We start from the raw sequence: 15,820 nt of genomic DNA, 5'->3' as shown, positions 1-15,820 counted from the left end.
AGCTGTAGAGGGAGGGGCAGACCTAGGCTGTCAGCTCTCAGATGTAGAGTCAATAGCCCCCAGGTCTGGAGGTGGCTGATGAAGAAAAGGAGGAACAGCTGGGTCCAGTGCCTGACATGTGGATACACCGAAGGCAGAGGAGAGGAGAGCAGTGGAAATCTGTGGGCTGATCTTTGGGACAGAAGAGCCACCGCTGCTAGCAAAGCCCCACCCTAGCTCTGGGGATAAAAGGCAGGGGACAGATGAATAGATGTGACAGACTATTCATCTCCCTGCTGGACAGACTTGTTAGCCTGCTGTGAGAGAGATAAAGACTTTTTGCCAGGGCTGCTGGCTCTGGAATAAAGGAATCATTGATTTAACTACAGAGGGTTTGTCGTGTTTGGGAATCTGGGTCAGAACAGCAGGGCAGGACCAATGTTAATTCTCAGAGCATCATTGGTCTCCAGGCAGAATCCTTTGTGACTTCACCCAATGGAAGAGGGTGTTCGTGCAGAGAGACAAGCAGAGAATTGGGAAGTGGGGGATATATTTGGTATTGGAGGGAGGCTGCAGCTTAAGGAGGGAATTCATGGCAGCCCTGAAGGGACTTTGTGGTCTCTTCATGATTCTCAGTCAGTGTGCATGGAGGGGTGGACTAGCTGTCCATTTAGGTTCCCAAACTGCCCCAGAGAGCATTGAAGGCAGAGGTGGGTTCCTACCAGTTCGCACTTATTCGGCAGAACCAGTTCGTCAAATCTACTGAACCGGTTAGAAGAGGTTCCACCAGTGGGCCCGGAAAGCAGGCCACACCTACAGAAGAGATTCCAATTTTTTTGGAACCCACCACTGATTGAAGGATGCCTGGGCTTTCTCTGAAAGGGACTCTGGGGTCCCTCCACCTCACTTGGGGAGGAAAAGGTCCCTGAAATGTGGGGAGCTGGAGGTGGGGGCTACTAAGGAGAAGAAGGGAGATGAATCACACAGGAGCAGCGGAGGGAAGGTCTCCTGGGTGATGGGAGGGGAAGGGCATCCCCACTGCCCGGGCATCCCCCAGAGGCAGGGGGGCAGCCCCAGAGTAGGGGATTGGCTCAGAAACCAAAGGCTCCTGCTAAAACAGGCCATATTCAGAAAGGTTCTTTCTCAAATATTCCTCAGGGGAAAATCTATTTTTCATAATCGGAGTATCCTAAGGACTGTCTCTGGCTGCTCTGGGGTCCAACCTCCTGGCCCTCACACTGTCCTCAGGGATCTTGATTGAAGCTTCCACACACACCCCAGAGCTGCCTGATGTCCACTGACATTCTCCCGCCTATGGAGTGGAGCCCATTGGTCTCAGAACCACCCTGGGGCTTCTCTCTGAATGGGACATTTTCCAAAAAGGGGGATTGGCATTTCTTGCCCTCCCATCAGCTTGGAAAAGGATCAGAGGGAAGAGTGTTCTTTGCCATTTCCCCTCCCTTCAGGAGAAACAGGGCCATTTGGGGCAGGGTGGATTCCAGCAGTCACTACTGCTGGTTCACTTGTGGCTGTGCATGCGTAGAAACAAAAAACAAGATGGCGTGCATAGAACTGGTTCAGGGGCATGGCAGGCCTGGGTCATTGCCAATTCCACAACCCAGGCCACCAAACCACTACCGGTTCAGCCAAACCAGTCTAAACGAGTAAGAACCCAACTGATTTGGAGGTTATGCAGGAATCGGCTGTTCCAGTTCATTTGTGGAAGAGAATACTTTTATTTTATTCCCTTTTTTTTCTTCTCATAGTTTATAATTTTTAGTCATAATTATATAATATATAAATAAATCATAATTTATATTTAAATAAATTGAATAAATAAAGAATAAAATGATACACATATAAATCATAGGCTCCATTGGAATAATCTGTTTAGGCCAAGGCTACTTCTTATGTAGTGTATTCCCTCACAGTCAGTTGCCCAGCCTGCAATTTGACACATTCAGCAAATCAACCTTGTTTTAATAATTGGTTCTTGAGCTTCTTCTGTGCACTAAGCTCCTGATAGTTAGAAAAATAAATATATCCAGTTCCCTCAGTCTCTCATAAAACTAAGTTCCAGCTCCCAATCATAAATCATTTTGTTGAAATAGGAAAAAAAAACAGAAGATTTATATTACCATAGGAGAGATAGCAGAGGTCATGTGACAGTGCTATATCGCTTGTGAGAATGGTAAATAAACTATTCAGTGCCTACAAAACTTCATTTTAATGTATGCAAATTAGTGTACATTCAAAGTGACAAATATTATTCTAATATATTCTAATCTAATCTTGGAGCCACTCCCCATCCTCCAGTTCTTCTGCATATGCGGGACGAGTCTCCTATGATAGCCAATCTGACCTTGGGTGAGCCAGATTGCTTCAGTTGAAGGACCTGGCCTAAGGTTTCCATCGCCCAGGCTTTCAGAAGGTGATGAGAACTGCAGCCCACCACAACGGTTTAGCTGAGCCGCAAAGTTGAACGCATCAGTAAAGCAGTGGTGCACCCCAAGCGAGGAAGGATTGTGAGCTTTGAGGGTGCAAGTATCTATATTTCAGTGGCTTATGTACAAAATTCATACCACACCTTCCCATTGGCATTCAAAGTGGCTAATCATGGTAAATACAAATCATTTGTTTGAAAAATAAAGGGGTGGATTACAATATTGATGATGAATGTAAATTAAAGGCTTTGGTTTCCAAAGCCTTCCTCCCCCATCAGTGAAACCTGAGTCATCTCCCAGAGTGGGATGTCTCAGGATGCAGTGGCCAGCCCCCACTCCCGTGTCCCTGCCAGATTCCCCGATCTAGGGCAGGGATAGAAAAGAGGCAGTCTCTGCTTCCCTCCGCTCCTGGTTCTCTTGACATTCAAATCACCTTGCAGCCCTAACATTGAAGCCCTAACCCTAACACTAACCCTTTCAGTACATCATTTTTTATACTTAAAATGGTCATTAGGGCAGAGAAACAGTTGTTAAATTATTTCAATCCCACCAGAGTAACAACAATATATTCTAGTAAATTTTCTATGTGCACATTAATAGAAATATTTGAGGAGCCTCTAAATTTAATCAAAAGCTACTATTGGTAACTAATGTTTAATGACAATCATTTAGGAGCTTGATTCACAGTGACAATAAATTCACTATTGGGTTGTTCCAATAATGATTATTTAGCTACTGTTGCATTTGTCTTTTTTTTAAATTAGTTTTTCTTAAATAATTAGCTTGAGCCCCTCTTATAAATAAAAGAGATTAGGTTCAAACCTATTCAGACCCCAGTTGCAAGAGGCATGTGGGTGGTTTTCTGGAAAAGGTCATTTATTTAATTTGAAAGAACTAATAATTGAAATGAAGCATATACATTTTGTACTGTTCTAATAATTCTAGTTTCAATTTTCACCCACTTTACAGAGGATCTGAGTTGGGGTTTTTTGAAACCATTTTAACCAGCATATAATTTACTGACTTTATTATGGAAATTTCAGAATGCATCATTGAATGACCCTGCAGCCATTCTTCAACTTCTCCCAAAATGAAATTGGCAATGACAGTATCCATAACTTACTTATTATTTCCTCTTCTCAAATGTCTATGGAGATTATCAGTCATCCAGGTCATAGTTGTCCCAAAGGTGCTTTTTTCAAGAGGCAACTGGACTTCCTTATTTTTCTTTGAAGACATTTCATTTCTCATCAAGAAGCTTCTTCAGCTCTTGAGAGAATGATGGAGAATGGAACTATCCAGTCAGAGCTGAAGAAGCTTCTTGGATGAGAAACGAATTATCATTAAAAAAAAACCAAGAAATACAGTTGTCTCTTGAAAAACCACTTTTGGGGCAATCAGGACCTGGATTACTAAGAATCTCCATAGAAATTTTATTTGCATACAACCAAGATGTGGTTTTTAAAAACTTAAAAGTAATAATATGGATATATTTTTAATGGGATAACTTACATTGAAGGATAGAATTGGTATTAAATTATCTGAGGAACTGTTTAATACAACTTGCCACCATAAAAGAATCTGCCATATAATAAAGTAAATTGGTTCATCTAACTCAGTATTAGCTATGCCAAATCTTAATGGCTCAGAAGTTCCCAGAGATTCAGATAATAAGTGTCTAGCTCTACCCAGAAATGTTGTAGTTCTTCTATATGAAGCCTGACAACTTCTGTATGTAAAAATGTAATAAATTAGGTGCTTTATTATTGACATGTCCTCTCCCAATTACGGGCCTTTGTTTGAAAAGGTATTCCAAATGCCAGGCTGTTCCTTTGCTTATTCCAACACTTTATAAACTGTACAGTACACTATCACAGCATCCCAGAATGTTGCAGCAAATACGGACAGTGTGGCATATTTTACTACTCAATAAACAGAACTGTGATTTTGGTGAAGGAGGGGAAATAGCATGAATCAAAACAATTTGAGAATCTTTGGCTTATTTGTTCTAGCTGCTATTACTGATAAACTTAAATAGTCTTGTAAAAGTTGTTGCATAAATGGTTGGCATCTGCAGAACAGATATCAGAACTACATTCTCTGTCTCTCTCTCTCTCTCTTTTTTGTGGTTTACATGTTTACAGATGGAATGCAAAGTCTGGTTGCTGTTCTGATGAAAGAGTGTCATCAAAAATATTGAAATCTCAGCAGACTTTTAAAGAGTTGCAGAACATACTAACTGAAAATTGAAATATCAATGATACAAATAACTTCACTGCCAATTTCTTAATCTTCTCTGATGAACTGGCAATTGGTTATAATTAGCTTCAGTGAAGTAATATCAAAAAATAAATAATTGTTTTGCACAATTATTAATAAGGTTTCCCAACCAAAGCTTTTCTCCTTTTCTCAAGGAGTAAAAGGGTTATAATGGAGACAATGAGAAAGCGGAATGATAGACATTATGCAGGTGGGTGCTCATTTCCAGATATGTGGGAACTTTCCATGGCAAAATTATGAAAGGATAATAGATTAAGGGATGCGGTGGCTCAGTGGTTAAAGTGCTGGCTTGTCCATCAGAAAGTTTGGCAGTTCGGCGGTTCGAATCCCTAGTGCTGTGTAACAGAGTGAGCTCCCGTTACTTGTCCCAACTTCTGCCAACCTAGCAGTTCGAAAGCATGTAAAAATGTAAGTAGAAAAAATCGGAACCATCTTTGGTGGGAAGGTAACAGCGTTCCGTGCACCTTTGGCATTTAGTTATGCCGGCCACATGACCGTGGCAATTTCTTTGGACAGTGCTGGCTCTTCGGGTTTGAAACGGAGATGAGCACTGCCCCCTTGAGTCGGGAACGACTAGCACATATGTGTGGGGGAACCTTTACCTTAATAGATTACTATTTGCTGTGATTTCTCATCTGATCAAAATTATATGCCAAGGATGAAAAAAAGGATGCTCCTGGATTCCATGCACCCTAAGAAATACTGTGTTTACAGGAGAGACCAAAACATATGCTAATTCTGCTGTGTTCTCCACATTGCCTGGGTGTACAACTGTAAGGATGTTGAAATAATGTAGGATGATTGTTAATTATATGGGAGTCATATTATGGATCACTGAAACTTTATAATTAGAATTTTTGAACTTTTTTCATTATCATTATTATATGTTATATCCCACAGGGCATAATATATAGAGAAACATTCAACTTACAGCATGAGGATCAGGTACACTGATGGCCAAGATGATCCATGCTATATCCACTTTGCTGAGACAAATAGTTGTTCTGTATTGGGGCTTGTTCCTTTCTGTGACATGAGAAACATTTCCTGAGACATCAGGCTTCCTGGTACCAGCAGGTACCAGTCTGTTTAGAAAATTCTTTGTGGCTGTTGAAGTGGAACTTGGAAGCCATGTCAAGGATTCCATAGACAGTGTACTGCTTGGCAAGCTAGCATTATGTACAGAGGGATGCAGAGTGGTAGCTGGTTCCTCAATAGAGCTCCCTGTTGCATAAAAGGAGGGAAGATTGGCATCAACATCATTTTGACTAGATTGTCCAAGGTCTACTTCTGTTGCTGTTGTCCCAGCAGGAAAAAGGCTACCTGATCTGTATTCTGGCTTGGATTTATCAATGAATTGTTTCCCTCCAGTATATCCTCTATGCCATACCGTGTGGCTTTAAAAGGCACTGTCACCGTTTCAGGAACAGTTGATGGACCAATTGTTGGGGTAATGAGATCAATCTCCTGTGTAATCAGTTCTGATGACCTTCCCTTCCCTGTTTCATTAAGGCCTTCCAAGTTATGAATAGAATCAATTGAGTCTGTTGTGGTTCCCTGTAAAGTATTTTGATGACTGGTGTGAACTGTAGGCTGGGTCTGAAATGGATATTCTCGGGGCCAATTTTCTGTGGTAGCAGAAGAATACAATTCTGTTTTTAGATAAGGTTCTGTAAATTCTGTGAAATTGCCTTGGACACCCAGGAACATTTTTCGTTTGTTAAGTGACTTCCTGGACAACAAAGCATTCTGGTTGTATACATGATAAGATTCTGTGTTATGAACAAAATCGCTGCTGTTTAATTCCTTCTCATCAACAGTAGTAACAGAAGTTTCTGCTATACTACTGGAATCAGCATTTGCAAGAATTGTTGTGGGCAAAGATTTGGTTGTGTGATGGCCTCCAAGTCCTGGAGTTGTCTCCATAGCTAAAATACTAATATTGTCCATCAGAAGGCTCTGAGATGACACAAGTTTGGGAGTCAGAACAGTAAATACTAATTCTTCTGTTAGCACCAAGATCAAGAGACACCTAGAAAACCAAATGAGATAAGAATTAATAACATGAAAAATCTGAATGTCACCAAATTCCAAACCAAAAGTGCATTATACATACACAAAATATTATATGTATGTATGTATGTATGTATGTATGTATGTATATGTATGTAAAATATTTATTACATTAAGGTAAAGGTTCTCCCTGCACATATGTGCTAGTTATTCCCGACTCTAGGGGTGGTGCTCATCTCCGTTTTAAAGCCGAAGAGCTAGCGCTGTCTGAAGATGTCTCCGTGGTCACTCCGTGAGTTACTTTCCCACCAAAGGTGGTCCCTATTTTTCTACTTGGATTTTTTATATGCTTTCGAACCACTAGGTTGGCAGAAGCTGAGATAAATAACAGGAGCTCACTCTGTTACACGGTGCTAGGGATTCAAACTGCTGAACTACCAACCTTTCTGATCGAAAAGCTCAACATCTTAGCTACTGAGCCACCACCTCCCTGTATTATATTGTTATATATTATATTATTCTATATTATAATATAATATATATATATTATCATATATATCAGAGGTGGTTTGCTCCTGGTTCGGCCAAACGGGTAGTGGTGATTTGGCCTGGGTCGCAGAACTGTCAGCAACCCAGGCTGGCCACACTCACGAATCAGTTCCCTAATCTCTTCTGCCATTGCCGGCATGTTTCTGCACATTCACAGAACAATTTACAATCAACTGTGCATGGTGAGCAACACGCAGCAGGTGGGCACAAGAGCAAAATGGGTACATGTGGGAGCAAAGCGTGCATGCAGCAAACTGGTACCAACCAGTGCAGGAACCCCCCCCATTATATTACATTACATTAATTTCAGCATAAAATGCATATACCAATTTATTACATAATGAGTCTGAATTTAAAAAGAAATACTATATTATAAAGAGAAATAAATACCATGGCAGCACCATATCATAATAGGCCTGGAAGCCATGCTTTTATCGAGATCATCTTTTTCAACTGGAGTTCTGTGGAACCCCAGATTTGTAAGAGGTTTCTAGAAGTACCATGAGACATTGTAATTGGATTTTTTTTAAAAAATTGCATAGTGCACAATGCCAGTGCTTGCTATGGTGAAAATTTTTATGTGCCATAACTCCGCTGGTAGCCTGCTATTTTGTTGTTATTAAGGTACGTGTGGGTTAGAACTGAATTGCATATTACATATTGTTTTCCTATTTTTTGCTATTTTAGTAGAGTTACCTGTGACCTGTACATTATTTCAAGGTTTCCTCTAGAATAAAGAACTAGAACTCACTGTGTTTGTTTGTAGTCTAGTGCTTTAACCACTATATCAACCTGGCTCTCTAAAAAGGAGGGTATTTTTAAATAATATATTGAAAGAACATGAAATGTCCATTGGTTCAAGAGCCTCTTTGGATTCCATTCATCTGAAAGTGCTGAAAGTCAGTCCGTAAAATAGAGGGCACCCAGGATCTTGATTCTGAGAGGTTTCAGGATCTTAAATCACTGCTATGCTGGTCTTTGATTATAATAAAGGTTGGATCTTTGGGATGTAGCATTATTGTGAGTTACATATGACAGAGGCAGAAATGGGAAAAGTATAACCATGGTGGCATATACCCAGGATATTTAATAAGAAAGAATGATTCTTACAATAGCTTACATTCTGTGATACCATTAATGCCATCAAATATCAACTTTGGCCTATCCCAAGTCCTTGGGAAGGATTCACTAGCTGGATAAAAATGCCAAATCCACGTTTTGGCTGACTATGCAATGAACCACAATAACCATAGTAATTATTGGTTATCCAAAGAAACTCTTGTTGATATGAAAAAGTATAGCATTGTATAAACTTATTAACATATATGCTATGATAAAAAAGAGAAAATTTCTATTCAAGTTGCAAGAAAATAAGCTTATTAAAATCAAAGAACTGGAAAGAGCCATTAAAATGACTTTAATGACCCCTTTCATTTCTCTAATGCTAAGAAGCTAATTTCTGTTTCCTGATTAAAATCATTAAGTTAAATAAATAAATGATTGTACAATCATTTATGTAAGAATCCAAATTAAAGAATTATCTGTGTAAGAACCCAAATTAAAATATCCCTGACAGCCTCTGCCTTTCTAGCAATGGGAGTGATATAATATCAGCATTATATAGCATCTGTTTGAAGATCATGTTTGTGATTCACTAGAAAACACTTCTGAGCCCCAATCGGTGTCTGTTGGACAAAGTATCTCCTAAAATGCCTAAATGAGCTATAACTTTTCTTGGTTTGTATTATTTTACAGCATACAACAAAAGGGAGAAAAGAACCCAAAGGTAAACATAGGATATGGATTAGCTTTGATTAAAGCCCATCCAGATGTCTCAAGCAAATGAAATGTGTCATGTAAGACAGAGGAAACAAAAGGTGAAAGACCATATGGCTAAGAAGAAAAGAAAATTCTTTCACAGTTAGGGAATCAGTGATTGAGCATGAGCACAAAGCAAATTGGCAGAACTTCTAGCTGACAGTTTTCTAAACTCAGATGCACAACCATTTATGTTCTATCACTATCATGATTTTTGCTGAGATTTTGAAAGGGGAATAAACACATCACTTGGTGAGTAAATTGATTCTGGGCTTTAATGAGCTATTAGTTTGTCATAATTTTTTAAACCAGATGTTTTCCCAAATTTGGTGGCTTCCTGATATACTGGTCCATATTACCCAAAGTTCCAGGTCAGAGGAATATTGCTCTAGAGAACTTTTGTAGAACCATTGGCATCACAGTATAATGTCCTTTTAGTACATTAATACATTAACTCTTTCATGTTCTAGGCATGAATAGTACCTGGCCACACAAACATTAAGCTTTTCTGTAGGAAACATTTTATCTTTTCTACATTATTCAGAGGGGTAGTGAATTTAAATTGAAATTCTATGTATAACAGAAAAGCCAAAAATCTAAACTCTCCTGTGAGCTCGATTCCTGGTGACTACATAATATGTATGTTTATATTGTTCTCATGGTAATGGTTTGGCATTGCCTTCTGATGAATTTCTTTTTTAAAAATTCTAATTTAGGCTACCTCCAGTACATCTACTAGGCATGCTGAGGGTTTGCACACTGGTATTTTGTGGCAGCATTATGCATTCATATTGACTGGCATACAGAACAATCTTTTAACCAGGGCAGCAGCAATATTATTTTTATTTATTTGTACCCTATCTTTATTATTTAACAAATAATTTAAGATGATGAATGTCCACCACACTTTCCTCCTCTGTATTTCCCCAAAACAATCCTGAGAGGTGGATTCGGCTGAGAGAAAATAACCGGCCCAAAGTCACCCTGCTGGCTTTCATGGCTAAAACATATAGAGCTTAGTTTTGGTAAGAGCTTTGGGATAAGTGTCTTAGAAGTGAGTAGTTAGGGCTATGCCTTATACAAGGATTTACAAATGATGTCACTGAACTGTTCTCTTTGCTGAGCAAAGGTGTTTTTCATTTGGATGAATATTGAAGGAGCCTCTTTAAATCACAGGGAAATAAAAGGAATGCCTCCTAGTAAGTCTTTGGATTAAGTTTTAAGCATCATGTGAATTTCAATGGAAAAAGTTACTGCCTGGGTAGGCATTTTCTGTACTCAGCCCTTCCATCACCATCAATCTTGGACATGATTACAAGATAAATACAGCCTTTTTTATCAGCTAATATAGCTGCAAAGGCAGAAGAAAATTTTTGTGCTTAGACGTGCTCAATCTTTATTTTGTTCTTTGAGCTAAGAAAGCAAAATTGTTTAGCTTTCAAATTAGAAAAGCATATGCTAGGGGAAAGGAAGATTATGCATTAATCTCTCCAGAAGAGAAATGACCATGAAAATTATACTAGCTTGCAATTTCTACAAAAGGCAAACAAACAAAACATATCTCAATAAATATTCTGATGCATTGCTTAATTTGCAGTAATGAAATATCTTTTAAAAAGATATATAATTTTTTGTTATGCAATCTGTAAGTGTTATGCTATCTTTTAAAATTTAAACATTTGTTTTAGAGTCTAGGCCATGTATTTGTTTCTGAAGTGGGAAAGGTACAATACAGCTTTTACTCAGTGGTGGGATTCAGCCAGTTCACACCACTTCGGGAGAACCAGCTGTTAACTTTCTGAATAGTTTGGCAAACTGGTTGTTGGAAGAAATCATTAGGACAGAGAACCAGTTATTAAATTACTTGAATCCCACCACTGCTTTTACTGCCTAACTTTCATGAAGGGAACAATTTATCTGAAATGAATCGACTGTCAATATCATTGTAGAGCAGATTCCAGATATTTCAAAGTTAGTGATGTGGGTTTTTTTTCCTTTTATTTGCTAAATATTTTGGAGATTTCAATGGTGGATTAGAGATGTTACCAAATATACCAGCCTCCCCTTGTTGTGCCAGATTGATTTGGCAAATAATCTTTATTTTTCTAATCAGAAACGAGCCTCTAAATAAGCCATCAATTAATGAAAAATTAGCGTGTGTGAGTTTTCAAATAATCAAAGCTTCTCCCTTCTTTCTCGTGTTACTTCATTTTGTTTGTTTCTTTAGGAACCATTTTGCCAAAATACAAATAGATTTGGAAGCAGATGACTCATAAATATTATTCAAATTACAGTATTTCTGTCAAAGCTTAGATATCTCCACAATCATATTGTTCTCACAATAACTTTCATTAAAGCTCAATGTATTGATTGATTTCTTTTCCTGAAAAGGATTCGTAGCTTTTTCTTACACTTTTGGAATTAAGCATCAGGGTAGGCTGTTGGGGTGTTTTAGTGTAGGAACATTATTCAAAGAATGATATCCTGGGAAGGGCACTCTACTTTTTGAATATAGGATGTGGTTAATACCCATTTTGTAAGGGTAGGTGCACTAAAGGAAGAGATGAATACATAAAACATCTGACCCCAATATTTTTGGCTTCAAAGCACAATTCCTAGCCCCCTCTGTCTACTGATCATCTTGGTTGAGGCTGATGGGAATCCTATCGAAGACATAGTTGAGGAAGGCTGCACTATAACAAGTAGGGTGCATTCAGTATAAGCCTTAACATCTATGGAGAATTAATGAGTGGGTCGTGAGTAAAAACCAAGCTAGCAGATTGACTTGTTCCTCAACCATTTACAGTTTAACGAGAACCAACCAACCAACCCGTTTGTCACGAAGATGTGTTTCCACAGAAGCCAATTCGGTCCAAGAAATAAGAACCGCAGTTTACTGTCGGCTTATCAAGCATTCGGAACAATAGATACTATAAACGGAATATTGATATACCATCAGCCATCCAGGCGGTTTTCATTCCTGTGCACGGCGGGCCAGGAGAAAGCGAGATTCCTTTATATTCAAGTGTAGCTGCTACTGACAAACACTTCCAGACAGCCTTTTTTGGAAACAATCACCTGGATCATTTAATAACCTCTTGAAAGGAGGAGGCGACGGGAATAGAAATGGGGGTGCGGCCGCGGCGGCAGGCAGGGAAAGAAGACTTCGGTTTAGCTGAGGTGGGGAATAAAGACTCACCTGAAAATATCATTTGGACTCGACATCAGCAGACATTCTCACCTGCCGACCTCATACAGATTTCCAAGCGGCTTCATAGCAAGGCGTCGAAAAGCCAGACCCAGGGACCGCCCTCTAATGCTGGCGTCTTTTGGGGAGTCGAGGGGACGGGAACTGGCTACGTAGGCGTGTCTTGCGGAAACAGATAGGTTCGCGCCGGCTCTTTTGCAGAGGTTTGGTAAGGCGAGTACTATGTACGGCTTATAGTTACGGAGTCCTGTTCTTCCCCGCCCCCAGCAAAGCTGCTTTGTATTCCACTTTGAGCGATTCGTCTCATCTCTCCACCACCTCTACTACCACCACCACCACCAGCAATCATCATTGCCGAATATGACATTGGTGTTCTACAATGCGGTGTCGCACTCCGATCCCTCGAGCATATCGAAGTGCGCTTGTTTGCTAGCGAAGCAGCCTGTCCCTCCTCGTGCCAGACTATATGGAACTTGCCTAAATGTTCTCTGGTTGAGGCGGCTGGCAGGCAAATTTGGTTGCATCTTGCGAGACCCGCTTTCCGGCCTTGTGGAAGACCGGATTTTTTTTTTTAAAAAAACCAAACAGAATGTAGGAAAACGAAAGCAGTGCTGGCAATGATCTCTGGGGTGATCCTTTGTGGGCCTCAACAGTTTCAATGAGCTGATAATTTATTTAAAGAATGCAATAATTTTGGGGCCACTTAAGTCCATTAAGCTCTGATTGGCAGAAAAGATGCTTATATTAACAGAAGAGACCCTTCCCAATTCCCTTCCAACCTGCAAATCCTGAATTATGGGCCTTTCCTCATCACTGCTTTCCAATGGTCTTCATCCCTCCTTGAGTTGGCAGAAAACTCTTATCAGCGAATATTCCTGCCTTCTTGCTCTATTTTAAGTCATCTAATTTCTCTCCAAAGTAATAGGTGACAAAGACTTACACCTAGTGACTATCCTTTGACAGTATTATATGGGGGGGGGAGAGAGAGCAGGAAAAATATTAACAGGAGCAGGGAAAATATTAATACCTGTACAGCATAGGATAATATAGATGTTTCTCCTCATGGACCTCATGAAAAAAAATGCCATGGGAATATGACAGATTAAAAATTTTGCCAATGCATTTTTGTGATACCATGGTTAACTGCAAGTAGATGCACTGTAAAATCTAGAACAGAACAAAGGCAGCATAGGTGAAATCTAGTTCTGATACAGCTACCACAAATTAAGCTTTCTCTCCTATTTGGTTAAAATCAGAGGGCAGCATATATAATCACTTTTCCAATTAGGGTGGTTGGGAGAATAAGAGATAAAAGGAGATGCAGCATTGCTTATAGGCCTTCTCCCCTATCAAATGTGCTGTTGGAAGAAAAATCCGCTCCAGTTCCAAGCCAGGAGAAAATAGCGGCCAATTGGAAATGACTCTGTTTATTTGGATGCCAGGGTAGCTGGCATGCCAGGATTTGGATGCCAGGCTTAGGAATGGATTGATTTTTATAGGGTTCTGAGATGCTCTAGGACAGTGATGATTAACCTTTTCGGCACTGAGTGCCGAAACTGGAGTGAGCACATGGGCGCACATGTTCACCAGAACCCCGAAGAAAGCCTGGCCAATGCACATGTGTGCGGCGGCCAGCTGCTCTTCTGGATTCCGGCGCACATCTATGCACATATGTACACTGGAACCTGGAAGAGCAGCTGGTGACAGCATGCATGCCCATAGAGAGGGCTCTGTGTGCCACCACTGGCACGTGTGCCATAGGTTCACCATCATGGCTCTAGGAATTATGCAATGTAGTGAGCTTTTGCTATTTCAATGGTAGTGATTAATCCTATTATGTCCTAAAGGTCATGTCCTGTCTTTCTTAATCCCATCAGCTGGTGCCTTAATTGGAAGAAGGGTTAATGCATTGATAGAGGCAGCAGAAAAGGATTGCTGCAGTGGCTCCCAAAATGAGAGCTTTCAACCCATGAAGGTCTAGCAGCCATGGTAAAAGTTCTGCTAAGTAGAGAAGAAATTTATAGTATCCCACTTTCTGTTCCAATTCTTTTTAGATGTTTGATGTTACTTTCTGTGAGCTTTCAGTCAGGTTTAAATCAAGCATGTGTCCCAAATTCTGTGCAGCCATAATTATGATTTAATGGCTGCCCATTTCCAAGGATTGCTTCCTGAACTTAGCTCTTAGTTTAGTGCAAGGGTGTGAAATTTGATTTCTCCATGGGTCAGATCAGCATTCTAGTTGTCCTCCATGGGCCAGTGGTCTGGAAAAGTTGGAGGGTGGATGCATGTGCAGGAGTCAGACTCGTGCACGTGCAAGCCCCACCCCCTGCATCCCAGCCACCTCCTGTGTGCACACATGCCTGCTGGAATGGCTGATGCCTGCGACACACATACCTGCCATGATAGAATGAGCCAGGCTGGAGCTTCCTGGAGGGCCAGCTGCAAAGCCCCTGCTACCAAGCACCTCCCCCCAACACAAAGGCCAGTAAGCAAGGTCATCCTAAATCAGTAAGGGGCTGGCCTGCCATCACTTTGGGCTGGGCCAGCCCATCCCAGCATGTGTATGCGTGCCTGTCGGGATTGGGTGGGTCTGGCTGAAGTGAAGCAGGCTGGCCTCTTATTGTTTCCAAGTTGGCTATGCAAGCTGGATCCAATCACATTGCAGGCCAGATGCGGGCCGCGGGCCTTGATTTTGACACCTCTGGTTTAGTCCACCCAGGGTTTGTGAGGTCAAATTGAGGTTAGCCTATGTGCAAGCCCAGACTATTAATATTCTGATATTGCACACAGTGAGCCCTAGGACTTCCACAACAAAATGCGGACACCAGAAATAAGGGGGGGGGGAGATGGATTCTGAACTGAATAAGGCAAAAGATATCTGATGAAGAAAACAAGAAAAGATGAAGAGCCTCATCTCTAAACTCAACAAATGCAACATAAATAAAGTACATTAAAGAGGACTTAAGGACTGGCAGCTTGAGAATGCTGAAAGTTCCAAATAATTTTATAAGCCTAATATTTAATATGTACAATTTGTCATGGGCATGTAGAGTCTGCATTTAACATTTGTTTTACAATGTATAAAGATCCTGACAGCATTTAGCCTAGTATTGTCAATACATAGTTAGATGAAAATATCACTTTATTTTTGAAAAATGCTTATATGTTCCAGGATTAGAATAAAATAGAAATTTTACTGACTACTGATAGAATAAGAAAAGTAACTTGATAAGAAGAACGTTATTTCCCTACACAAGCAAACTCCATGAGGCTCCTATGGATGGACACACCTTATGTTTTAGGAAAAGGATAGATAGATAAAAACCATTTACAACACACAGAAAATGCACAATAAAACAAACAAACAAACAAATCTTTTCTTCTAAATGATCTTAAAATCCCCTCCTGACAAACTTGGGCTGTTTTTAGAGGCACAGAGGGGAGGAGGGAAAGGACAAGGTTCTTTTCATTCTGTTTTGCTGGCTAGGAAAACTAGGATGAAGGTATTTTCCTTTTCATTGCTATGTCA

General features: G+C 40.2%; 1 protein-coding gene across 1 annotated transcript in view; it reads right to left on the bottom strand.

Moving 5' to 3' along the window:
* TMEM108 (transmembrane protein 108) overlaps window positions 1–12,352 on the bottom strand; it is a 31,233-nt gene extending 18,881 nt beyond the window's left edge. The window contains 4 exon segments of the mRNA XM_032237788.1: window positions 5,635–5,646; window positions 5,649–6,014; window positions 6,017–6,735; window positions 12,283–12,352. Of these exon segments, the coding sequence (XP_032093679.1) occupies window positions 5,635–5,646; window positions 5,649–6,014; window positions 6,017–6,735; window positions 12,283–12,308 (1,123 nt within the window). The 5' untranslated portion in view covers window positions 12,309–12,352.
* Between the last annotated feature and the right edge of the window lie 3,468 nt (window positions 12,353–15,820).

Source organism: Thamnophis elegans, chromosome Z, assembly GCF_009769535.1.
Source record: "Thamnophis elegans isolate rThaEle1 chromosome Z, rThaEle1.pri, whole genome shotgun sequence".
Lineage (NCBI taxonomy): Eukaryota > Metazoa > Chordata > Lepidosauria > Squamata > Colubridae > Thamnophis > Thamnophis elegans.
The sequence above is the reverse complement of the archived record's forward strand: the minus strand, read 5'-3'. Positions and strand labels throughout refer to the sequence as shown.